Source organism: Eptesicus fuscus, chromosome 15, assembly GCF_027574615.1.
Source record: "Eptesicus fuscus isolate TK198812 chromosome 15, DD_ASM_mEF_20220401, whole genome shotgun sequence".
NCBI classification, from domain to species: Eukaryota; Metazoa; Chordata; class Mammalia; order Chiroptera; family Vespertilionidae; genus Eptesicus; species Eptesicus fuscus.
The window spans coordinates 7,535,864-7,561,843 of NC_072487.1; the positions used below are offsets into that span (position 1 = coordinate 7,535,864).

The window sequence follows — 25,980 nt, forward strand, 5'->3', positions numbered from 1 at the left end:
ATAAGTTTTGACTGCAAAACAGTGAAGTCACTTTTAATGACAGCCTTAACAATATTTTCATTTAATTTGTTTCTATGTCCATACTTCCAAGACTACATCGCTGTTAAAATCTCATCCTTACTCTGTTAAGGTCACAAGTGGAGCGGAAATTCTTTTGCAAAGCCCCAGGCTGGACCTTGCCATTTCCAGTCCAGAACTAAAGATATACTAAAAATAATTCATGGAAAATGCAAAGATTTGTTTGATCAGGTGCCCCCAGACTCAACACATCCTGAATATAAGTAAAATGAAATCCCATTCCTGATTTCCCTAATGAAAGGTCTGCGATAGGGCTGGCAATACTATGTACACCAGTGTACTTTTAACACTAATGATGAACCAGATGAGAAAGTTAAATTAATATCTATAACCTAAAAGGCCATCATTTTAAAGTAAAAAAATTCAATTCATACTATGGTTCCAACTATTGTAAAAAGATGACTGGAACGAAATATAAAATGTATCAAAATAATAAAAGAAGGGCTACAGGTGACACTTCTTTGTAAATCTTTATAATTTTTAAAATCATGGTTGTTATATTTTTTATAGGAAAACAAATTATAAAGGGTTCAAGAATGAGCATGTACTTTAAAATGTAAATTAAAATTTTATTCAAAGCATCTTTTCAAATTACAGCATGTTTATTTCTTATGCTGTTAATTCTGCCAAACTACAACTTAGCCATATGAAGCATAAAACACTTCAAAAATTTGAATGTAAACCACATTTTTAAAACAAAAAGCAGTCCTAACACACCTCAGATTTTAAATGCTAATGTATTTTGTCCAAGTATATAGCTTATATCAAAAAAATCCTTAGCTTATGCCCAAGAATCTACTTTTGAAGTATTATATTTTAAATATTTCTATAGTAAATAGTTGTAATAATTTCTGAAACTTTCAATTACACAAATAAAGAATGTTTGTGAATATAACTATTGTAGCTGACAAAAGCTGACCAGAGAAACAAAAACTCTTACCTTTGAAGGCCTTAAATTGTATTATTTTTGAATTGGCAAGTATTTGTATTTTTTAAATTCTTAACATCTTCCTTCTTTATGTAATTTCATCAAATTTTAAATTTCCCAAGACTGATAAGTGTTGCTTTTTATAGTTCATTTAAATCATACTTGAGAGAAAAAATCTAGAGAAAAATGTTGACAGCTAAACCAAGAAAATTCAATGCTAGTCTCTTTTACTGTGCCTATAAGTGCTCCAAGTTAAAATTCTATATATCAGATTACAAGCAAAATTCTTAGACCATTACAAATATAAATTTTCTTATTAAAAAAATCCTTCAAGATCTGTAATTTACTGTACTGAGGATTACATTTGTAAAGTATGTCCTCATCATATACATTATTTGTTACCATCTTTCACACTTTTGCTCCTTTTCAAGGCATTTCATCCCTCCCCTTCCCCACAGCTACATATGTGAAACTGTGACTGCAACACACTGGGATTTGGGGAGAAAGAAGCATGTATTTTAGATAATGTTTAAACCCTACCTGTCGGCTACTACTTCAATTCAAAAACGAAGTAAAAGGCGCGGAAGAGCCCAAGTTTCCTTCTATTATTCTGAGGTTTACTCCAATTCAGAAACATAAACATTTCTGTTGTGCATGTTACTTAGTTTCTGCTTAAAACAAAAGCTAAAATGATCGAGGTTTATACCTACATAAAGGAGGTGAACCGCTCAGCTCTTGATTTTTCTGTTCATGCTTCAGTACATAAAGTGGTGTTTAAAAATGTCATCTATTTGGAAAAATGGTTTAAAACCACCCTATAAGTTAACACACATGCAGTTAAAACTATCCCAGAAGGCTATTTATTTGAGTAGCTAATCTTTTCTGCAGTGTTTAACTGATAGTTGAATTTAGTGAGCACAAAATAGCTTGGCATGTTATTCTGAAAAGCAAGAAGGTGGCTTTATGCACTGAAAATATAAATAGGAGGCTTTCATTTGCTAATAATTCTAAACAAGCAGTACAATTGAAATTTAGTGTTTGCTAACAAAAGATCTAAAACAGTTCACTACAAAACAACCCTGTAGATGTCCCTTTTATTAATAAAAATCCAAGTGCCAAATCTTAGTACAGGGCCCATATTAAAAAAAAAAAAAAATTACCAGGTTACCTAGACTTTGCAAGATTAACCACTCAATTTCAGCAAATGAGAAATATGAAATGTGCAAAAGTTCCCAAGTTAAGAGAGGGATAACAAGTGCTTTTCAAAACTAAACATCATAGTAAGTTGTAAAGCCTCAGAAAGATAGAATAAGACCAATTTTACTCCAATTTTAAAAATTCTGAACTATTATGCATCTTACCAAGATCCTCAAATATCTAATCCGTAACTTAAGACATCTTCTGAAATAGGCAGATTTCCATTTCTCTAGTCTTATTAGTCACACTATTTTGCAATTTAAAAACATCTTACACACCTTACACTTTCTCGCTTATTTCAGTGTTGACAGTATTGTTAAACGTACTAGTACACATTGTTAAAAATGTTCTTATAAATAATCTCTCCTAACCTTCTTTGGCTACATGTCCCATTCTGTTTTTGTTATTTTTTTCCCCTAAAAGTGTCTTATTCAGAAAGTGCTTCCTGTGAAAACTGCTTCCAATGAATGCATTAAACTTGCAAAATCTAGCTTCCCACAATACGTAGTTTCCTACCCTGTACTAGAAGTCCCATATTTACAAAATATTTTAAACTTTACAACAATCCATTACCATATAAAAAAAAGTGCAATTCTCTCTCACCCCATATGTTGGGGCAATGACATTCTTCATCAATTTCTACAGAATAGCAGCCTATGGTAAGCAAATAAGGTGCTTAGCTTATGCCCCAGGATCTACTTCTGAAGTATGCTGGGCAGTACTTTGTACAGTGGGAGTCAGTGTGCAGGCTACTGGCGGAGCGGCGCGCCGGTCAGGTTGGCGAGCTCGATGAGAGCGAGGGCTCCGTGCAGGCGCTCGCGCTGCTCCTGCAGCCGCCGCTGGGCCCCCCTCTTCTCGTCGTCCTCCTCGTCCGACTGCAGGTATTCCAGAGGGTCCTGCTGCTCCTGGTCCGCCTTCTGCGCGAGCTTTCCTTTCAAGGTGGGGGTGCGCTGCTCTTTCGTTTCCCAATACCTACGGGACATGCAACCCCGTGAATCAGAGGGTATGTAGGACAGCCTCAAAGGTTTACTTTGCTTGTTTAAAAAAGGTTCTTTACCACGGTATTCAATGCGTTTTAGTTCCAAAAGTTACAGAATGATTTCACGTTTATTATACACCTTTCTCGTTACAGAGGAAACAATTCAAGTTCAAGAAGTTGAGGGACTTCCTCAGATTTTCAAAAACTGACAGTTCTGGGTCTCATACTCAACTCTCTAATCACGTGTTTTTGCCATTTAACTATGCCTTAAAGATCATATGTAAAATGCACTAAGGTACAGAAACAGAACAAATAAACATTAAAAACCTGCTTATACTATCCAGAGGGATGGTGACTTCTGACTGAGTTAACTATGAGAAACTTAAAACTTACAAAATATGATTTACAGATTAATATCTGTAACACATAGAACCTATTTAAAAATTTAAGAACGCCACCATTATTCTATGACATGGCCAACTGGTGATTCACAAGAGAAAATGCAAACTTGGTAAATTAAAGAAATAAATGACAGTATCATTACATCCAAAAATGCCCTACAAAGACTTGTATATTAATGTTCATAACAGCCTTATTTGTACCCTGCAATAACCCAATGCCCATCAACAGATGACTGAATAAACAAGTTGAAGTGTATCCACACAATGGATTACTACTACTCAGTGATAAAAAAAGAATGAACTATTGACACATGGATGAATCTCAAAATCATTATGCTGAGTGAAAGAAGCCAAACAGGGCGTGCACACTGGATGGCTTCGCTTGTACAAAACACTAGGAAATGCCAACTAGTTCACAGTGACAGGAGTAGGTCAGTGTGTTCAGGCAGAAGTGGGAGGAAGGGGTTATGAAAGGGCTTGAGGAAACTGCTGGGAGTGATGAGTATGTTCACGATCTTGATGGGTGATTTCACAGATGCATACATGTGTCTAAATGTGTGAAATTGCACACTTTAAATATGTACAATTCATTATATGTCAATTATACCTCAGTAAACCCGTTTTTAAAATTAGATACAAAAAAAGGACAACTACTAGATGTCAGAAAATCCAGACTACTCACACTGGAAAAGTTGTGGCAATACTCAAAGAGGTATAAAAAAAGAAATGCAAATAGTTCGGCCTGACTTGAAGGACAACTAGAAAAGGAGAGTGGCAAGCGATAAGTTGTACTGGGTGGGCAGGGACCAGGTCAGGAAGGGCTCTGAAGGCCATAATAGGGTTTAGACTCCATACTGAGGGTCACACTAGCATTTAGAAAGACCCTGTGGAAGCAGCATGGAGAATGGATTGAGGGGGATGACGCAGCTGAATGTGAGAGTTGTAAGGAAGTAGACTCCATAAGTAGAAGGGAGAGAGGATAAAGACAGGATGACCAACAGGTTTCTGGCTTGGGCCAAATTAGAGGGGGGGCCAGCCATGAGGGAGCGGGAGGGAGGAAGTGGTGCCGGGACAAGGCAGACATCAGCCCTGCCCTTGTGGAGCTTGCAGGGCAGCAGGGGAGACAGACACTGAGTGAGTGACTAAGTGTACCATGTAGGTCTTGAAAGGGAAATACAGTGTGTTCTAAAAGTATCTATTAAGGGAGTCCAACCTTGTGTTTTGGGGGTTGGTGAGCAGGTGAGGGAAAACTTCCTGAAGTGAGGTTTAACCTGAGTAAGAAATGAAGAATAAGCCATGTGGCTAAATGGAGAGGGAAGCCAGCATATTTGCAGAGGCAGCAGTGGGCACGAAGGCCCAGAAACCACAGGGAGAGTGGTGCTGAGAAACCAGGAGCCCAGATGGCAGTGCCAGAGGGAGGCGGAGCTCCGGCAGCTTAGACTCAGGGGCTTAGACTTTATCCCAAGCGCAGAGAAAACAGAGAAAGCAAGGGAGTGGCACAGTCAGCTGCTGGTGGTTTGTATAAAAGAGATGACTCCTTACATCAAAATATCCTTAGGGAACATTTTTTATACTGCCCCCCCTCCACCTTGTTGCCATTAAAAAAAAAATTAAACTGGGTGATTCTTGGAACATCTCTCTGTATATAGCTCTATCCACATACTATATCTGTATCTATAGATATGGGGAAATATGGATATACCTATATCCCCATAATAATCAGCACAGATCTAATTCTAATATAAGAAAATGAAGAGGGGTTGCACTAAACACAAATGAAATATGTATTAAATATTCTTTTTAAATGAGGGAAAACTCTTGCTTTTAAAATAAATTGTGGTACGGGCACTCAAGACTAATTAATATCATACAGTTTTCTATCACACACAATCCTAATAACACTCCTAACAATTCTGTGGTTTAAGAAAATAAAGCAGCATTTCAAGTTATTTCATAAAATGTATATAGAAGCAACTTATTTAAAATGAGAGAACTTTGGAAGTCCCCACAGCAGCCCACGCGCGGGGTGGCAGCGGTCCAGGGAGAGCCTTACTTTGCCAACCACTCGGCAGCAGCCTGGTTGTCCACAGCCTGGTGCTTGCTGAGAGCATCCGTGGGCTCCTCCCGCTTCAGCCTGGCGTAAGGGTGCTTGGGACAGTGACGGTTCGCGTGGGTGAATCTGCTCAGGCAGCCTACAAAGCACAGAGGGGACACTCATTAGAATCGGGACCTGCGGCAGACATGGCAAACGTTTTCACTGGTAACCAGGAAAGTAACTAAGACAACGAGACTTAGCATTCTATAACGGGGAGGAGGAATAAAACCCTAAGCACAGTATTTTATCAATGCTCGTGAGGGGGACGGGCGCTGGTCTTTCACCTCTTGGTCACTGCGTTATACATGCATGCAACCCCACTGGGAAGTGACTCATTTGCATGAGTCATAAATATGGTCAAACCCTCTGACCCTGGGATTCTAGTCTCAGGATCTCTCATAAGGCAACATCCCAAAAGATGAACAAAACTTTAACAAAGTTTAAGTGACTTTTAGCTTTGTTGGTAACAAACAATTTTTAAAACAAATCAAATATTCAATATCAAACAATAAGGCAATCAGTGTGTAAGCTGACTCTTGAACAATGTGGGGGTTAGGGCAGAAATCCAGATATAACTAGTATATGCTTCAGCAAATTCACTAGGTGAAAAAGCCTGAAGACATCTGTAACTGACAATAATAAAACCATAGAGCTAGAAAACAAAACTGCATTGAATTTTAATTATAACTGCATAAAAATGTGCACAATAAAAACATCTTAAGAAACTGTGATGCCCTAACTGGTTTGGCTCAGTGGATAGAGCGTCAGCCTGCGGACTGAAAGGTCCCAGGTTCGATTCCAGTCAAGGCCATGTACCTTGGTTGCGGGCACATCCCCAGTAGGAGGTGTGCAGGAGGCAGCTGATCGATGTTTCTCTCTCATCTATGTTTCTAACTCTCTATCCCTCTCCCTTCCTCTCTGTAAAAAATCAATAAAATAATTTTTTAAAAAAAGAAAAAAATTGTGGACATGTTATTGTTTTAAAAACAAACAAACAAAAAAGAAACTGTGATAAGAGATTAAGAAAAATCACTTCAGAAAAGTGACAAGCAATTACTAACAGTGGCGTGTTAAGATGGGAGTTTCCCCTTCACTGAAAACACAGACATTATGCTTTCTTGAGTTTAATAGATAAAATGTTTAAAATCAAAGTAAAAGCCTACTATAAAGGCTGTATTTACTTTCATAGGTTTTTCTACTGCCTACAACTGAATATAGTATTTTTATTTGCCTTTTAAGATTTTCACCTAAAAATAATATTTTAAAAATCAATCTTTCCCCAGAAATTGAACATGGTGTTTTCTAAAATCTTGTTTAAAAAAACCTCTCCTCCCAAAAAATTTAAGCAAAAGATATTTTTTAACTACTAACTCACTACTAGTTATTACATAAACTTAACTCTTAACATCATACCATTTTCTGAACACACAAAAGGCTTCTCTCCCGTGTGAAGGCGCTGATGCGTTTTGAGCTGTCCGCTTTGAACAAAGGCTTTGCCACAGTCTGGATAGTCACACAGGTAGGGTCTCTCACCTATGTAGACAGATGTGATACATTATTTCTGAGAAAATAAGGTTAGAAGAAGGGGCAGGGGGTGAGAATCAACCTTTATATAGATCAGGGGTGGGGAATCTTTTTTCTGCCAAGGGCCGTTTGGTTATTTATAATATCATTCACTTAATATAAATTTATGTTGCTATGAAAAAAGCTCCTAGATTTATTGAATTTTGAGTCCTGCCTGCGGTTGCCCTGGCAGGGCCAGACCAAATGATTTCTCAGCCTTATACGGCCCGGGGGCCAGGCGTTCCCCACCCCTGATAAAGGTCATGCCGCCAAACAATAAAACACGTCAGCCTCTCCAGAACTTCCAGTGAAAATGCTGGACAGCACTCCATGCTCTGAAGCAGCTGTCCACTGGGAGCAGTGTTTTCCTTAGGCCTTGAGCTTTTAGGTACCCAGGTTCAAATCCTGGAAGTTATCATCTTCAGCTCAGCCCGTATTTTCTCCTCCCCATAAGCCAAATCACCTCCTGTGGATTCTTTACAATGTCTCCCACTCCTGCTTCCCCCTGCAACTTGCCCTGGTCAACTGGCAGCCCCTCCACCTCAAACTAACCCTGGCTGTCCTCTAGTCACTCCACCTGCACAGTACTTCCAAAATAGCTGACACAGAACTCTTGCCTTTGTCATAGCAGCTACATCCTAACTCATCCCAAACCCTACTACACTCTTTGGACAAATAAAAATTACCTACTGAGCCCTAGCCAGTTTGGCTCAGTGGATAAAGGGTAGACCTGCGTACTGACGGGTCCCGGGTTCAATTCTGGTCAACGGCATGTACCTCAGTTGCAGACTTGTCAGGGCACTTGCGGGGGGCAACCAATCGATGTGTCACTCTCACAGACATGTCTCTCTCTCTCTCTCTCTCTCTGTCTCTACCACTCTCTCTCTAAAAAAAAAAAAAAAAAGTGTCCTTGGGTGAAGATTAACAAAAAAATAAAATTATCTGGTGACTTCTAAATGGTACCCTAAGATGTTCAATGTAGCTACTGGGTTAAGGGGCAGGGCTTATCTTTACTTCACACCCGAGATTCATTCCAGCCAGGCAGTTCCTCATCTTGTTCTACTCCTTGCAAATCCCATCTTCTCTGCCCAGTCAAACCTTCCCAATCCTGTAGGCTCTCAGTGAAATTCCTCCTACCTCCAAATGGAGCTCTGTATCCTTTCACTCAGCATCCTGTGTTGTTCATGTAACATGGAACTCTCCTCATACAAAGATGCCCCATACCTCAAACTCCCTTTAATTCTTATACTCAACACAGTGCGAGGCTGGAGAAAGTGCTCAACAATGTTGCTCAATCATAATTAAATGTATTCTTTCTTGAAAAATTATTCTTTGATCAATTATATACTGGTTCTTCCAATACAACTCAAAGACCAGGAACCAGTCCTCCCTAAATTGCTCATTAATGTACTAAATGGTTGTGACAGTTGAACACAAGTTAATAAAACACAGGAAATAGGGGGATTATTTAAAATAGTAAGAGAGAAGCTTTTTACAAAGTATATACTATTAGAGTTTAACTATACCAGTGATGGCGAACCTATGACACGTGTGTCAGCACCGACACGCGTAGCCATTTCTGATGACACGCGGCCGCTGAGGCAGCCGCATGCCGAGGATGAAACATTTGCTGCTCCTGAGGATGAAACATTTGCGAAATAATGTTTTTTTCCTCAAAGTGACACACTACCCGAGTTATGCTCAGTTTTTTGGCGAAGTTTGACACACCAAGCTCAAAAGGTTGCCCATCACTGAACTATACCATGATCTTGGGCTCAATTTCCTGATAGACTGCATAGCAGGCAGACACCTGAAAGTATGAGGTGACTCACAGCGGGTTAGTGATCAGGACTGGGACTCAGAGATCTTTTCATCATGCCACATGGTCTTGAATCTTATCTACACTGGCAACATGTACTCCACAGCCTGCAAACCAATTACTTGGGGTATTTCAAACTAATTAGATATTTTTCCCAGTTTTCTTGTTTTTTATTTCAAGAAAAACCATTTTAAATACAATAATGTTACATGCCATAAACCATAATATTTCAAGAAAAACTATCTTAAATATGTTACATGAAGTAAACACCAATTATTCAAGAAAAATGATCTTACGTATAATATTACATGCAATAAACATTAATATTTCAAGAAAAGGGTTTTAAGTATAATAATATTACCAAAACTGTACTAACATATTATGATATCACAAAAGTTGTAGGAAATATTAAAAATCTGCAAATAACAAGATTTCTTCTATTATATTCCTAGAATATTTCTCCCCCTCTGGCTCTATTTTTGTTCATCAGTTCTTGTTCCTTATATTCCACAAATGAGTGAGATCATATGATATTTATCTTTCTCTGACAGGCTTCTTTTGCTTAGCATGATGCTTTTCAAGGCTATTTTGTCAGATGAGTATTGCTACTCCAGCTTTTCTTTTTCTTTTCCATTTGCACGGAAAATTTTTTTTCCATCCTTTCACTTTCATCCTGTGTGTGTCCTTTGTTTTGAGGTGGGTTTTGAGGTATAAACAGCATATAGTTGGGTTATGTTTTTGTATCCATTCAGCTACCCTACACCTTTTGATTGGAGCATTTAATCCATTTACATTTAGGGTTATTATTGAGAGGTACTTATTTACACTGAGTGGCCAGATTATTATGATCTCTGAACGCATAATAATCTGGCCACTCAGTGTATATCCTCTATAATAAAAGGCTAATAATATGCAAATTGTCCCCTCGAACAGGAGTTCAACCAGCATGCAGGCCAGCCAACCGCCCATGTCCCCTCCCCCTGGCCAGGCTGGCCGGACCCCACCCATGCACGAATTCATGCACCGGGCCTCTAATACACACACACACACACACACACACACACACACACACACAGAGTGGCCAGATTATTATGACCATCCCATCAGTATTTTGTTGGGCCACCTTTTGCCTTCAATACTGTGGCGATTCTCCTTGGCATTGACTCCACAAGATGTTGAAAGGTGATGCAAGGAATCCGACACCATGCCTGATGAATAGCACTGTCCAGTTCTGTGAGATTTGATGGTTGTGGAACCAGCTGCCTGATGGCTCTTTTAACTTCGTCCCACAAATGCTCAATTGGATTGAGATCTGGTGATTGTGGGGGCCACCTAAGGTAAAGTCTCCCTCATGTTCTTGAAACCACTCCTGCACAATACGAGCACCGTGGCATGGCGCATTGTCTTGTTGGAAGAAGCCATCTCCATTGGGATACACCATCAACATGATAGGATGAACTTGATCAGCAATGATACTTAGGTATGTTGGGCTATTCGTTGTTCCACATGAATTAAAGGGCCCAAATCACGCCAGGAAAACATGCCCCAAACCATAACACTGCCCCCACCAGCTTGAAGGTTTGTACTCATGCATGTGGGGTGCATGCTTTCATGCTGTTTCCACAAAATTCTCACCCTGCCATCTTCATGATGCAACTGGAAACGTGATTCATCAGACCACATGACTTTTTTCCAATGCTCGACTGTCCAATCCTTGTGTTCCTGTGCGAATTGGAGATGTTTTATCTTGGTAATTGCAGACAGCAAAGGTGTTCGAACAGGCCTTCAGCTTCCATATCCCATACGATGCAGTGTACGGCTAATTTGCCTACAAACATCAGGTGGTCATAACCATCTGGCCACTATATATATATACTGAGTGTTGGAAGAAGCCATCTCCATTGGGATACGCCATATGAGATTGAGAGGTATCGAGTTTTCGGTTGATTATTCCTCTCATATATAAACACACACACACTGAGTGGCCAGATTATTATGCGTTCAGAGATCATAATAATCTGGCCACTCAGTGTATACCCATTTTAATTCTGTATGACTAGGTTTCTCTCTCTGTTTCTTCTTCTCAGCAATCCCTTAAGTATTTCTTGTAATGCTGGCTTGGTGATGATGAACTCCTTTAGCCTTTTTTTGTTTGGGAAGCTCTTTATTTGGCCGTCTATTTTTAATGATAGCCTTGCTAGATATAGTAATCTTGATCTCAGATCCTTGCTTTCCATTACCTTGAGTACTTCATGCCATTCCCTTCTGGCCTGGAGTTTCTGAGGAGAAATCAGGTGTCAGCCTTATGGCAACTCCTTTGTAGGTAACAGTTTTCTTTTCTCTTGCTGCTTTTAATATTCTCTTTGTCTTTAATTTTTGGCATTTTAATTATGATGTGTCTGGGTGTGGGTCTGTTTGGGTTCTTCTTGTTTGGGGTTCTCTGTGCCTCCTGAAGTTGTATGACTTTTTCCTCTACCAGGTTAGGGAAGTTTTCTACCATTGTTTCTTCAAACACCTTCTCTATTCCTTTCTCCCTTTCTGCCTCTTCTGGTACATCTACTATTCTAATATTGTTAGGTTTCACATTGTCTCACAGCTCCCTTAAAGCTGTCCTCCTGTTTTTTAATTGTTTTTTCTTTTTGGTTCTCTAATTGAGTGATATTTTCAACTCTGTCTTCTAACTCATTGATTCGATACTCCGCTTCCCCTAATCTGCTGTGTATTCCTTCCAATGTGTTCTTTATTTGTGTTACATCATTCTTTATGTCAGATTGTTCTTTTTTCATAGTTACTCTATCTTCATACTGAGTATTTTTAACATCATTACTTTGAACTCTGTTTCAGATAAATTTCTTATCTCTGCTTCATTTATCTCTTCTTCTGGAGAATTTGATAGCTCTTTCATTTGGGGGTTGTTTCTTTGTTTCTTCATTTTGTCTGTTTGGGTTTGTGACTATGTATTAGGTAGATCCTCGATACCTCCCAATCTCTAGTGCAGGACAGTGTTAAAGACTGTTTCTGACTAATTGGATCAGGCAAAGACTCAAAGCTTCCAGAGACCATCTCTGTCTATAAACTAATGGGATTCTGACTTGAATTGCCCCCAGGCAACCGTCCTCAGGTGTGGCGAGAGTTTTTTTCAACAGGGTGAGGCTAATTGTTACTTATAATCTCTTAAGTGGCCTCAGGGCAAGGGGTTTTCCAATAGGGTGTGTCGACTGTCTTCTCCTCAGGCGAGGCATATGTCAATGTGGGAAAGATGTCCTCCACTCTGTGAGGGAATGACTCAGCCCAGGAAACTTGGGGTGTCTGCCTTCTGAGCTCTATCCCCTGAGTCACCAGGCCTGGGTTCTGCTCTCACAGCTGCAGTCCACTTCACCCTCCCTCTGCCAGAGCACAAGGTGGGTAGCTCCACAGGGAATTTTTGTGTGCTGGCCCTTTAAGAGGGTGCCCAAACTTTCAGCTGCCACTTCCTGGCAGATAGCACCCCACTGCTTTTCACAGCCAGTTGTTATGTGAGTATCCTCCTCAGTTTGGTGCTCTCTGCTGGGGAGCCAAACTTCAGGATTAGATCCCAGAGTTGTCAGTGGCTCCCCGTCACAGCTGAGATATCTCTCCAGGACTTCAGTTGCCATATTTGGGGCCAGCCCTTTCACCCCTCCACCTCTTCTACCAGTCTATTCGGTCTCCACCTTCGATCCTTGGGTATCAGGGTTCTCTCCTGTGAGTTTTCCGTTGATTATTCCAGAAGCCTTTCCGTATTTCAGTTGTAATTCCAGCTTGTTCCTAGGAGTATGTCCGTGCAGCATCCTCCTACTCTGCCACCATTTTTCAGATTTTTTAAAAATGCAAAGATTCTGCCCTGGCCAGTGCAGAATTTTGTCATAGCAACTACCTTCTGGGGGCTCAGTTGGTTGCAGTATTGTCCCATACACCAAAAGGTTGGGAGTCAGGGCACATACCTAAGTTTTGGGTTCAGTCACCAGTGGGGCGGATATGGGAGGCAACAGATCAATGTTTCTCTCTCACATCAATATTTCTCTCTCTTCTCTCACACTTCTCTCCCCTGCCCCTTTCTTTCCCTCTTAAAAAAAAAAAAGTCAATGAAAACATATCTTCAGATGAAAATTTAAAAAGAAATTCTCGAAATCAGATATTCACTTGTTTTACTGAATGGTTCATAGTCAAAACTTCTTGGGACACCATAGTTCATAATTCAAAATTTAAATTGTACCCCTTTTCAGTAATTTAGCTAAGGATTTAGCTGTATTCTAGTATAACATTAAAATACGTCTTTTCAAAAACTAAAAAAGAAGTAGGTGATGACCTTTATAAAAACAGTGGGAAAAATAGGGGACTAAGAGTTAAAAAACTAAATGCCAGACCAGTAGTGCCCAACACAAATCAAGTATAAACTACTTTGAGTAGCCACATTAAAAAGGAAAGAAAAACAGGAGAAATTAATTTTGATAGTATATTTTATTTAACCCACCATATGTAACATATTATCATTTCAGTATGTAATCAGTATCAGAAATTATTAAGGACATCATTTATTCTCTTTTTTTCATTCAAGTGTACTTCACACACACTGCCCATCTCAGTTTAGACGAGGCACATGTACTACTCCAGGGGCCAGCAGAACTCCAGACTGCAGGAAAGGAGAGGTTTAAGCAGTGGTATTTGCCTTTTGGTACCTCAGTCTCCTCAACTGTGAACTATTAGATACCATGACTAGAACCATAAGGCTCCTTCTGAGGCCTCCTTTCTCTGTGGAAAGAGCAAGGATGCTATATTTTTTGCTCTCTTTCTATATGGTATTTTAAATGCAAGTATCATTTCTCTACACAAATAGTGATGTGTGTTAAGTCTTGAAATAGCTGCCTATAATACATTAATTCTAAAAAGTTATGCTTCACCTTGGATTTAACCTTTTGCACTCGGATGTCCAGTGTGACTCGACATGGTTAGCATCAGTAGCAGGAATCGAGAAAAAGCAAGTGAGTGCAAAAGGTTAATGGCTAGGTCAAACACTTGCATGGAACACTGAGGGCTCTGGAAATTTTATTAAAAATTTGACAATTACTATTTTAGTATATGGCCTACAAGTCAGTTTAAACAATTATTCAGACAGGGGCCTATCAAGTACAACTCAGATAGGTAGAAGGATAACACTAAATGTAGTAATAACATCCCTCTGACTACTAGATTAATTGCCCTATAACTTTAGAAGTCACCTGGTTCAGAAAGCCGTCACTTTCCACCAAAAACTAAACTGACTACCTGTAACAGTGAAGTGCTTCCTTTCTCCTTTGGCCTTCAGCTAACTGCTCCTGCTACAGATATGATAATTAACTAGAGGAATTCTGCTTGCGGTTTTGGGTTTTTTTAATTTTTATTTATTGATTTGTGAGAAAGAGAAACATTGATTTGTTGCTCCACTTATTTATGCATTCATTGGTTGATTCTTGTATGTGCCCTGACGGGCAACCAAACCCACAACCTTGGCATAGCGGGGACCATGCTCTAACCAACTGAGCTAGAGTTTTTGCAAGAGCAGCCCCTTGCCACAGAGGGTGCTACCCCACACCCCCAAGAGGTAGGAAATGTGTACAGTTCACAGGAGCCTCCACAACTGGACTCAGATCAGTGGAGTCATGGAGGGGTGGGTGTCAATGGACCAGGACCAACTGGGAACAAAGGGATTGGGAAATTTTACTGTTCCTTGGATCCCTTTCAACACCTACCTGCCTACACCCACCCTTGTCTTGCCCCTCCTCCCTTCTCTTAACAATAAAAGATGCCTGAATTCCAGATTCTTCTTAAAATGTATAATTAGTTCATCTTCTCAAGCCAGGCTTTCTCGTTCAATAAACCTTTCCTTACTTCAAAACTCTGATCCATTGAATATTGGCCTTTCTTTTGAAGTATCAGGCCCACACACCTTGGACCTGTAATATACACAGTGCCTGTTCAAAAAAAAACTACAATGAGAAAATATAAGGCAACTAAAAAAATTAATTTACAAGCGCAAACATCAAATCAGCTTTCAGTTGGGTATTATTTTTGACATTCTCTAAAATTTGCTCAACCTACCTGTATGAGTCCTTTTGTGAGCCTGGAGCGATTTCTCCCGTGGAAACACTCTATTACAGATGTTACAACGAATTCTGCTGGACGAATGCTCTCCTTCATTTATTAAATCCCGGACAGTATCTGCTCTGGGTCTTCCACGCCGGATTCCATCCTGTAAACAATTTGTATAAACATTATTGTATTTCTTGGACTCCACTCATTATAGCAAATTATCATAATAAATTATTTTTTAAACTCCTTCAAGAGTGACATCACCAAAAATGGGAGAGTAGATAGTTTCAAGGACCCGACCCATCCCTCTCCATATCACTGAAAAATCGAGCTGTCACAATCAGCTGCACAACTCCAGGAAATCACAGCCACTCAGCGAATACTGAGTCAAGAAAAAGGCAACTTGAAATAGCAGGAAAGCTTTATAGCATTATGTACTTGCCCTTGCCCCTCTCCTTACTACACAGTGGTCTTGAAGACAGCAGCCTTCATTCTCAGCATGGGAACATAGTCCCTGACTCCAGAGAGAGCAGAGCAGACATTATTAGGAGAGAATTGTGTCTGTTTGACCTGAAGGACTGAGGCAAGGTGTCTTTGTTCTAACTTAGAACTCTCGGGGGTGTAACAGTGCTATTCAAAACCTCTGTGAGACAAATGACAATGAATGTGCTGCCACCTGGGGCAAAAGAATTCAACTGAGGCAAACAAATATGCCAAAAGCCTGGGAGGAAACACTGGGGAGAGAGTGTCTTTGGGAAATTAGGGCATTGGAAAGTGCCCTTGAATCCTAAAGATCGGAATTTAGAAAGCCCAGGGTGGGAAGCATGCCTAAAAAGGCGAGAAGCTTGCACCTTTGGCTGATGTTAGGCTCAACACAAGCAGGAAATGAAGACTAAGGCAGAGTTGTAAACAGTGTGGCTCAGCTTTGAAAAAGAGCTGGCACAGAGCCATTCTGCAACAATTACAAGTTTTTTCCTTTTCTTTTTTTGGCTCCAGGCATTTAAGATCTCTCTCAAAAGATGAGCTGATCACAAGCTAAAGAAACAGACTTTAGAGAACAAACATAACAAAATAGTTTTAAAAAACAGTCCAGAAAACTTGACAGACAACTAGAATCCACAGCAAACAACAAAAACAAATTCTGAGAGAGAATAATCTGATTTTCAGAGTTACCAAACAGAAAGTGGAATGGTGGTTGCCAGGGGTTGTGGGCAGGGAGAAGAGTTCAGTGGGCATAATGTTGCAGTTTTACAAGATAAAAAAGTTTTAGAGATCTACTGCACAAGAATATATATAGTTAACACTGAAAAATGGTTAAGATGATACATTTTATGTTGTATTTTTTGCCACAATTTAAAAAAAAGGAATGTGCAAAGGCACAGTGGCAGGTTATATTATTATAAAAATATTCACTGCCCTCTCTCACTGTGGGCCCCAATAAGGCCTGCCTGGCCATATAACTCGCTTTGGCCAATAACATGCGAGTGCAAATTACTTGTGTAGCTTCTGAGCAAAAGCCACCACATGGTTCTTAAGTTTCCATTTATAATGAAACTCAGAATTGGCAAGGTCCTAAGTCCAAATTAGCCAATCAATTTGACAATTATTGATGGTTATCAAATATTTTCATCTTCACCTTCTTTACTCCTTGGCTATAATCCTCACTAGCTACATGAAGCATTAGTCTTTCTTGGTAAAATTGTTCATCCAGAATCAGCAAAGGGAGATCGGAATAAAATTAGAGAATCCGTTGCCATCACTTATTGAGCCACAATAATTGTAAGATTGTTGCTGGTTATAGTCAAATCATGAATAATTGTTTTAAATATTGCTTTTAAAATGCTAAACAAATAAATATAACATATGATCATAAAAATATGTGACTCTGTTAAGAAATGGAACATGAAATCAGTTTAATTAAAAACCTTAGTGATACAACTCCTCTGCTTGAAAAAATCCTTTTCCCAATATATATATTTTTTGAGAGAGAAAGGGGAGTAGAGAGGGGGAGGGAGGGAGAGAAACTTCAATTTGTTGTTCCACTTATGTATGCATTCATTGGTTGATTCTTATATTGCACCAACTAGGGATTGAGCCCACAACCTTGGTGAATTGGAAGATGCTCTAACCAATTAAGTTATCCAGCCAGGGTCCCTGATATTGTTTAAATACCAAAAAAAATATATTGTTGATTATTACAATTATTTTACTTTAGGAAATAAAAAAAATGTGTTTACTGAGGGCAAGAGGATGCAAGCAATATAAAAATCAAAAGCTTCTCTAGCTTTAAGTGGCTTTTCTTTCTCTTGTCAAATGGGGTGGGATTTTATTTGTACACTAGAGGCCTGGTGCACGGATTCATATACTGGTGGGATCCCTCGGCCTGGCCTGCACCCTCTCACAATCCGGGATTCCTTAGGGGATGTCAGATTGCCAGTTTCAGCCGTATCCCCGCAGGCCAGGCCAAGGGACCCCACTGGTACACGAATGCATGCACCGGGCCTCTAGTATGCATATAAGATCTTTGGTTAATCTCTTCCCGCCCTCCCCCCTTCCCTCTGAGATTCATCAGTCTGTTCCATGTTTCCATGCCTGTGCGTTGAGTGTCTGCCCCTGGTGGTCAGTGCACAGCATAGCTACTGGTCGAACAGTCGAATGGTAGGATACTTAGCATATTAGCCTTTTATATATATTAGTATAGATTTCCTAAGGACCCCAATCTGCTCATCAAAGCCTTATACAAGGGGAAGCTGTGGGGCAGAGATTCCTTAAGCAACCCATTGGGAGAACTCTTATCAGGGCGGAGAACTGCTCAATGCTGCCTGCCTCTTTCCCTTCTGCTTCACGTGTACTACAGTCAGTCACTGCAACGATGGTGAGCCAAGCAGTTAGGTGAAGAGAAGCTCTGAAAGCCCACTCTGCCGTCTCAGCACTGGTCCATATCCTTTGTTAGTCTGTCCACAGCTTCATGGACTTGGTGATTTCCCAAAAATCCAGGGAACTCCTTTCTCACGAGTACTCTCGGATCCTTATTTGTTAAAGAGCCTTTATCCCCAGCAAATTTGTGAAAGGTAAACATCCTGGTTCCCATGGAGTGTTCTATTTGAAATGGCATTTTGGTAAGGTCCTGGCCAAAGGCACGGCAGGACCTCTGGGCTGGCTAGATGTGCGGCCGGCTATTACAATTTCAAATAGCTGATCAATTCATTAATATAAAACATTTTAAGATTGCCCATTTCTATTTTCAATGTTTCTGGTAAAAATAAATAAATAAGCAAACATGTTTAGTAAGGAGGGAGATATACTTTAAAAAGTTAATCATTTGGCTGCTTTTCAGCAACTCTTTAAGATCTTGTTTCAGCTACAAACCACACATTTATATTTCCCAGATGAGAAATAGATAGCTAGAAAACACAACATCTTAGCCATATACAAGGCTCCACTAAGTGCATTCTTTGGACTAAGAAAATTAGGCCAGGCAAGTATGTAATGATCTAACGCCCTAAAATCAGTAACTAAAGGGCACGTTGTAACCAGACATATAAAAATAAGCAGTGCTACTTAAAAAGAACCTTTCATTTTTACCTTAGCAATAACAAAACATTTCCAGGTACATTTTGACAATAATGGTCTCATCAGCAACCAAATATACCCGTAGCCTAAGAGAGAAATCTTGTAGAGACTGCTTGATTTGCAAGGAAAGGTTAACAAATTCTAAGACACCCCATTGCTATTATGTAGCAAGTGCAGCAAAAGAAGCTACTAGAAAGAAGCAAGATGATTAAATTGCAGAATGTTTCATACTTCGGTAAATTTTTTAAATAGAATCTCAATACCTCCAGAGGTAGATTAGTAACTTTTGAGTGTTTTCTAAACTATTTCATGATAAATATTTGAGTTCTCAATGTCAATAACTAACTTTAAAATTATTTAATAAAATTTGGGTTATTTCTCAACCCACTTAGCATAATGTACACATTTACTTAGGCTTTAGAAAAAGTTATATTAAGTTATATTAAGGCCTAGCTGGTTTGGCTCAGTGGTTAGAGCGTCAGCCTGAGTACTGAAGGGTCCCACGTTCAATTCTGATTAAGGGCACATGCCCCGTTGCAGGCTCTGTCCCCAGTGGGGGGCATGCAGGAGGCAGCTGATCAACATCATTGATGTTTTTCTCTCTCTCTCCCTCTCCGTTCCTTTCTGAAATCAATAAAAACATTTTTTAAAAATAAAGTTGTATTAAAACTTGGTATTCATGTAATTACTAAAAAACTAAAAGTCCTTGACACATTTTTACACAAAGTAAAATTCAAATCAAGTACTCAAATAACCTAGAAGGAAAAGAAAAATCAGCCACAGAGAGAGACATATGTACATTGACGAGAAAATGTAATTTATCATATTTCCCCTTTCGAAATCAGATTTAGATACTAATTTCCTATGACTCCCACACGTGCATCCTAACCCTATCCCCCACCGTGGCCTATCTGCAAAATTTCCCAAGTCTTACTTTGAATGCATCTATTATATTGTCTGTATCCTCATAAAGCATCTCCATGAAGTATAGACAGATATCAATAGTGCGTGTTAAGTCTCCTTGCATTAGCTTATTTAAAATATAATAAACCCCTAATGTCAATTCATACATGTTATACATGTTATACATGGGAGCAATATCATGTAGGGATTAAGAGCAAGGGCTCGGGAAGGCCCCAATCAGTTCTGCCACTTACTATATGATATTAACTTAATCCTAATCTTGGGGACTCTTTTCTGTAATTCCTCCTTCATCAGGTAAACAAGGTAAATTGGGAAAGGAATTAAAAACATTCAACACAGAGCCTCGCTACTATGTTAAGATGTTATGTTTAATACGGTAGTGATTGCTCTGTACTAATCAGCTATCAGACGGTTCAAGAGTTCAGGTGATGATAGAAAGGGGAAGCAGGGTAGGCCGCTGACAGGTGCTGAAGGGTGAATGGTATCTGAGGCCAAGCACAGAGAAGCCAGTGGAGAAGCAACCTCATTAATGCAGTTGGGTAGAGGGTACAAGGGCACAAGGTGGGGAGGCTTGGAGTACCTTATGGCAAAGGGAAATCAGACCTGCCCTTTCCTCCCAAAATTCTATAGAAGATAATGCTAATATGTAATTATACCCACAAAAGTCTAAACAATCTTGTGTTTAGGGGCCAAAATTAGTGGCTAGACGATGGATGTTCTCCCCACAGGCAGGGGAGGCAGTTTTGGACAGGAGCAGACAGACCAGTAGAAGCTGATACCAGGTGTGCAGGACTCAGGCACCTCCCTGGGAGCAGCAGCAACACACAACCAATGAGCACAAATGTTCTCAAAGCCACAGCTGTTGTTGCCTCTAACCCATACTGAGGAGGTAGAGGGGAGTGTGCTACTAGCACCAGCTTTATTGCAAACTTGTCTCCCATCTTCCCAAAAAGTAAGCAGACTCAATCAGTATGATTCACGTGGAGATTAAGAACTGCAAGTACTTTCAGGAAGGAAAACAAAGGGGATTGGGCCACCCTGTTTTTTAGAGGATATGATCACAAATCATACTAGGTAACTTCCTTAAATAAAGGCATAATCCAGCCTCCCGCACCCTGCCCCAACTACCCCAACCCTGCAAGGTGAGGAAGCTTAAATGAGTGAAATTTTGGAGTTGTATTTGGATTGTTCATTGATGAAAGGACAAGTTAGAATCAATTTATCTAATAATTTATCAAACAGTTACAATATGAAAGATTGAGAAAATATAAATATAAAACAGCCTTTTCACTTTTACACGTTCTTCATAACTTCCAGTATATTTTAGCTCTGAAAAGAGGTGGACAAAGTGGAAATAAAATCCAAACCTGTGTGAGCAACTTTTATAAAAGGTTTGTGTAAAAATAAGTCTGTTTTAGGCCAAAAGAAACATATATACAGATTTCATTTGTCTATGATAACATTAATCTTCTTGGGTAATCCCAAATTAGATTCAGTTATAATTAATGAAATAATTCCAAAACCTTCCACAAGTATTTGCCTTTATGTTGCTCAACATATAACCTAACATGTTTTTAAAAAGGTCTAAACATCAGAAAACACACACACACACATATCTAGAATACCTATCCATCTTACTAAGGGCTACCTAGAAATAGCCAACAGTGATTGGTTCCTTCGAAAACTCACTCAACACTATTGTGAACATTTTTACTGCTTGTTCAAACTTTTACTGAAGTGCAGCTTCAAGAGTTGAAGTGTGTCAAAGCTCATAGTTTTGTAACTTTATAGCTTTTTAATAGCAATGACATGAGAAACACAAAGTGTATCAATTTCCTCGGGGCTCAAACAACACGGAGTTTCAACATCTTTGCTACTGAATGTAAAATGATCAAACTTGTTTCAATTTATAAATACAGTATTTGCCAATACAGATGTACTTATCCACTAGATGATTTGTTTTATCTTTGGCAAGCTGCTTATCTTATGTAGCCAGTTAACACACAGAATCTGAATAGTAACTTGGAGTAGCACCACTCATTCATTACATAACTACTAACTGAGCACCTTTACTCAACATTTACAGTGTGTAAGGTACTCAAGTCGAAGAGTCTACCAGAGAGAAAGGATCCGGCCCTCCTGGAGTTTACAGTCTGCAGAGCTAAGTACATGTATGCAGAGAGGCAGCCCGAACACATGCTTCAGGACTAGGAGCCACAGAAACTCAACCCCAGGCCCAGCTCTCCCACTACCTAGCTGAGTGACCGTGGGGAGATCCCTTCACCAGGCTCTAAGCCTCAACTGCCTAATCCGTAAGATGTACGTTTGAACCAGGCAGTCACCCTTCCCAGCTCTAAACAGTCTCGGAGTCGATCAATTCGAGGTCAGCGACAACAGCGCCGCACGCCACGGTGCCTCCGCACCTAGCAAAGCAGGTCGCTGGATGCACGGAAGACGGCGAGGGCCCGAGTTCCGTGGCCAAAGAGTCCCCGACGTCCCTTCTCACTCGTCGGCTGCCTCCGCGAGGCACCTCTGGCGGGGCCAGGGCCAGGGCCGGGTATCTACGGTGATGGAGCAGAAACTGCGCAGCCCCCTTCCTTCCCGCACCCCGAGGAGCTCCAGGGGCAGCTGCTTCCCTCCCGCTCAGGCCAGCGGACTCTGCGGTCGGCCTCCGCGACCCGGGCTGAGCGCCGGTCGCCGGCACCTGCTGGGGCCGCCGTGGCCGCCCGGCCTCGCCCGCGCGTCTGCGCCGCCGCCCCGCCACCCCCCGCGGGGGCCCGTTTTTTGGCGCGCGGCAGTGACGTCAGTGTCCTGTCACCCGCCCCCGCCCCCGCCGCGGCCCCTGCAGCTTCGCGTTTTAAACTCGGCCCCGCCCCACCCGCCGCGTCCGCGGGCGCTGCCAGCTCCCGGCCGCGCCGTTAACCGCCCCGCGGCCCCGCGCCCCGCCCCGCCCCGCTCACCTTGAGGTGGCTGCTGTCCGGGCTGCTCGCTTCCTCCTCTTCCTCGCCCCCCGAGGCGGCGGGATGGGGCGCGCCCCGGCCGCGGAGCCCCGGGCGCTGGGTGGCGGCGGCGGGCTGGGCGGCCGAGGCGGCGCCCCCCGCGGCCCCCGGGCTGAGCGTCACGTTGTGCGCGTTCTCGCCCCAGCGCCACGGGTACACCATGAAGTCGCTGAAGCCGGGGCTGGTGGGGATGAGCGGCGGCGGCGGCTCCGGCTCCCCTCCGCCGCCGCACGTGGCCTTGATCGGGGTCGTCCTGATGACCGACACCAGCACCCGCTTCGGGGAGTCGTGGCAGAAGATGACGGGCGGCGGCGGCGGCGGGTGGTCCGCCATCGGCACTTCCACACCCCGGATCATCGCCCTTCCCCGATACGCAGCTCCGCCGGCCGCACTCCCTGAGCCCGGGCTGGCCCTTCGCTCCCGTTGCCCGCGCTGCTCCGAGTCGCTGGCTCTCAGTCCCGCGGGCTCATGGCCGCGGACGTTTCCCGGAATCCTCCTGTGCGGCGGCCAGCGATGGAGCGGGGCAGCTCGGCGGGCACCGCGGTCAGGGCCGGACCCCAGCCCCGGGGCAAGCCCGCCCTTCTCTCTTGACTCGCAGGCTGCAGAGGCGGGAAGCAGCGGGCGGCCCGGCTTGCGGGGACAGGAAAGCAAAACTCACGCCGCCGAACCCCCAAAATAACAACCTGCTGCTGCGGTCCCCACTCGGACTTTTCCCGCGTTACATTTCGCGCCTGGGCGGAACCAATCACAGCGAGGCGCCTGCCCACTGGCCGCAGCGCGGAGTGACAGGTCACGCGAGCCAATGGCCGGGCCTGCATTTCTTTCCAGCAGAGCGGGGCGGGGCCGGGGCCGCGCGCGGGTTCTTCCTGACCCGCCATTGGCCGCCGCTCTAGTGTTTCTTCTGGCCTGGAGGCCAACTGCGTTCGAAACTCCCGGGGAGCGTGCGACGTCAGCGCTCGCCCCGACACCCCGCCGGGAGCCCCGCCTCCGCCGGGCCCGGAGAGGATCGAAGGGGCGGAGGCGCGCGGGGGCAGGGACGGACAGGGGCGGTGGCAAGAGAGCTGCTGATTGGACAAGCGTTTGGCGAGAGGCGGATCCGGGGCGGTGGTTGGCCGGTGACCCGCCTGTGGCTGTTGGGCTGTGGTTCCCGCGCGCCCGGAGTTTAAAGGTCTGGGGCCCCGGGGCCGGCCCGTCCTCCTGGCGCTCGGCTCCCGCCACTGGCTCTGCCGGTCGGAGGCCTCCCACTACACAAGTTTTCACCACACGCCCAGAGGTGCTCCGTCTCTTCATCGGTTTCCGTCTGCCCAGCTGTTGAACTGGCTGTGAACTGACCCTGTCCTCGCCCCTCGACTCCCCCCAGGCTTAGGTGGGCATCAGTCCGGACCTTGTGAGCCGGGGCCTTGGTTTTCCATCTTTGTGGATGGAGTACTTAGGACGTGGTCTCCCAGGTCCCCGTGTGCTGCTTGCGGCGTGGAGGGGACACGAACTCGGACGTGTCCGCGCTCACACCTAAGACTGATGCCCCAAAGTCGCCCCAAGGACCCCCGCCGGGGGGTCCTTCCCCCCCCCCCCCCCCCGCAGTCTCGAGGCCTCTGCTTCATCCCTGCGTCTGGATCCACGTGGAACTCCGGGCTCCCCGCAGGGTTCCCGCTGTTCCAGACTCCTCTGTCTGCCCGCCCTGCCTCTGAACCACACCCCGAGCCTGAGGGATGCTGGACAATCTTGCAAATCCGAGCCTGACAGTCAGCGACCCAGGGCCAGTGTAGGGGTGACGCACCACACAGCCGAGTGGAATGTCCAGCCTCTTATTCACTATAATGGGGGAAAGTTACTGTGTCTGGTTTGCTCTTGGCTGTATTGCCAGAGCCTAGCCTGACTGGTGGTAAGCCTTCAAAAAATATCTGTTGAATGAATTAATCAAATGAATGTATGAATGAATATCCAGTAGTCAAGGGTTAGAATTGGTAACTAAATTAGAGCACGTTAGCTCGCTCGCTCTGTCTCTCTCTCTCTCTCTCTCTCTCTCTCTCTCTCTCTCTCACACACACACACACACACACACACACACACACACACGCTAATATACAGCTATGTCTAATTTAGTCACAAAAAATGTTACTGGTATGAACAACCTCTAAGGTACAGTTTAAGTGATAAAAAGGAAAATGTTAATTAGTAAGATTTCATTCATGTGTTTTGAAAAATAGGGAAAGAATATACATTTTTGCTTTTAGTTAAGCAGAATAGATATCTCTAGCAAGATACACAAGAAAATGATACATCTGTTGACTCCAAGGAGAATTATGTGGCTGGAAAAGATTTCAAAAGATACAGCATATAACACTGTATCTCTTGAACTTTGAGTAAAAGTTCTTTTCAATAAATAAAATAGTATGTAGCTAACATTTTCTATGAATATACATCCTATATAATAAAGAGGTAATATGCAAATTAACAGATGGCTGCCTATGACCAGGCGGGGGGTTAGTGAGGGAGGACCAAAACTGAACAAGCAGGCTGCATGGGGCAACCAGGCTGGCAGGGGGGTTAGTGAGGGATGACCAAACGGCTGAACAAGCATCTGAGTGGGGTGACCAGGCCAGCAGGCAGGTGAGTGATTAGGAGCCAGCAGTCCAGGATTGTGAGAGGGATGTCTGACTGCCAGTTTAGGCCCGATCAGACATCCTCCAAGGGGTCCTGGATTGGAGAGGGTGCAGGCTGGGCTGAGGGGACCCCGCCCGCCCTGTGCACAAATTTCATGCACCAGGCCTCTAGTATACAATAAAATGAATGGATGCTTCACTTACATTCTAATATCAACAATTCTGTGAGTCAGATGTTATTTTTTAAAATATATTTTTATTGATTTTAGAGAGGGAGGAAGAGGGAGAGAGAGATAGAAATATCCATGATGAGAGAGAATCATGGATCAGCTGCTTTCTGCAAGTCCCCCACTGGGGATCGAGCCCACAACCCAGGCATGTGCCCTTGACCAGAATCAAACCTGAGACCTTTCAGTTCTCAGGCCGACGCTCTATCCACTGAGCCAAACTGGCTAGGGCGAGGCAGATGTTATTGTTCCCATTTTACATATGAGAAAACTTGAGGCTAGCCCAAGTCACATACCTAGATAAATAAATCCTTTGGAAGGATGCCTCTGAAAACTGCCGACAGATTATGCCTCACATCGCTGAACAAAAAGAAGAGGCTAAAAAACGGGGTCCCTACATTTCTTAGTCACATTCCTCATATTCCAAAACTTTCAGGTTTTAGGGCTTAAATCCAATTTGATACTTTAATAGTTGATGTGGAAAGCTGAACGTTCACCTCTCATTTC

The 25,980-nt window shown here is 42.7% G+C and overlaps 1 protein-coding gene and 1 pseudogene across 2 annotated transcripts; both read right to left on the minus strand.

The window, feature by feature from the left end:
- Positions 1-632: 632 nt before the first annotated feature.
- ZNF367 (zinc finger protein 367) lies at positions 633-23,338 on the minus strand. Of its 2 annotated transcripts, XM_054727487.1 has the most exons (6): positions 22,605-23,338; positions 22,349-22,351; positions 15,157-15,307; positions 7,092-7,211; positions 5,637-5,775; positions 633-3,175 (listed from the first exon to the last, which is right to left on the minus strand). In XM_054727487.1, the coding sequence occupies exons 1-6, from the start codon at positions 22,998-23,000 to the stop codon at positions 2,953-2,955; spliced, it is 1,032 nt and encodes a 343-aa protein (XP_054583462.1). In that variant the 5' UTR covers positions 23,001-23,338; the 3' UTR covers positions 633-2,952. The 2 variants fall into 2 exon arrangements, 1 of the variants encoding a protein (XP_054583462.1); XR_008558345.1 differs by lacking the exons at positions 633-3,175; positions 5,637-5,775; positions 7,092-7,211; positions 22,349-22,351; positions 22,605-23,338 and adding exons at positions 14,685-15,029; positions 22,068-22,348.
- On the minus strand, positions 17,943-18,262 carry LOC103297898 (protein S100-A10-like; annotated as a pseudogene).
- Positions 23,339-25,980: the final 2,642 nt, after the last annotated feature.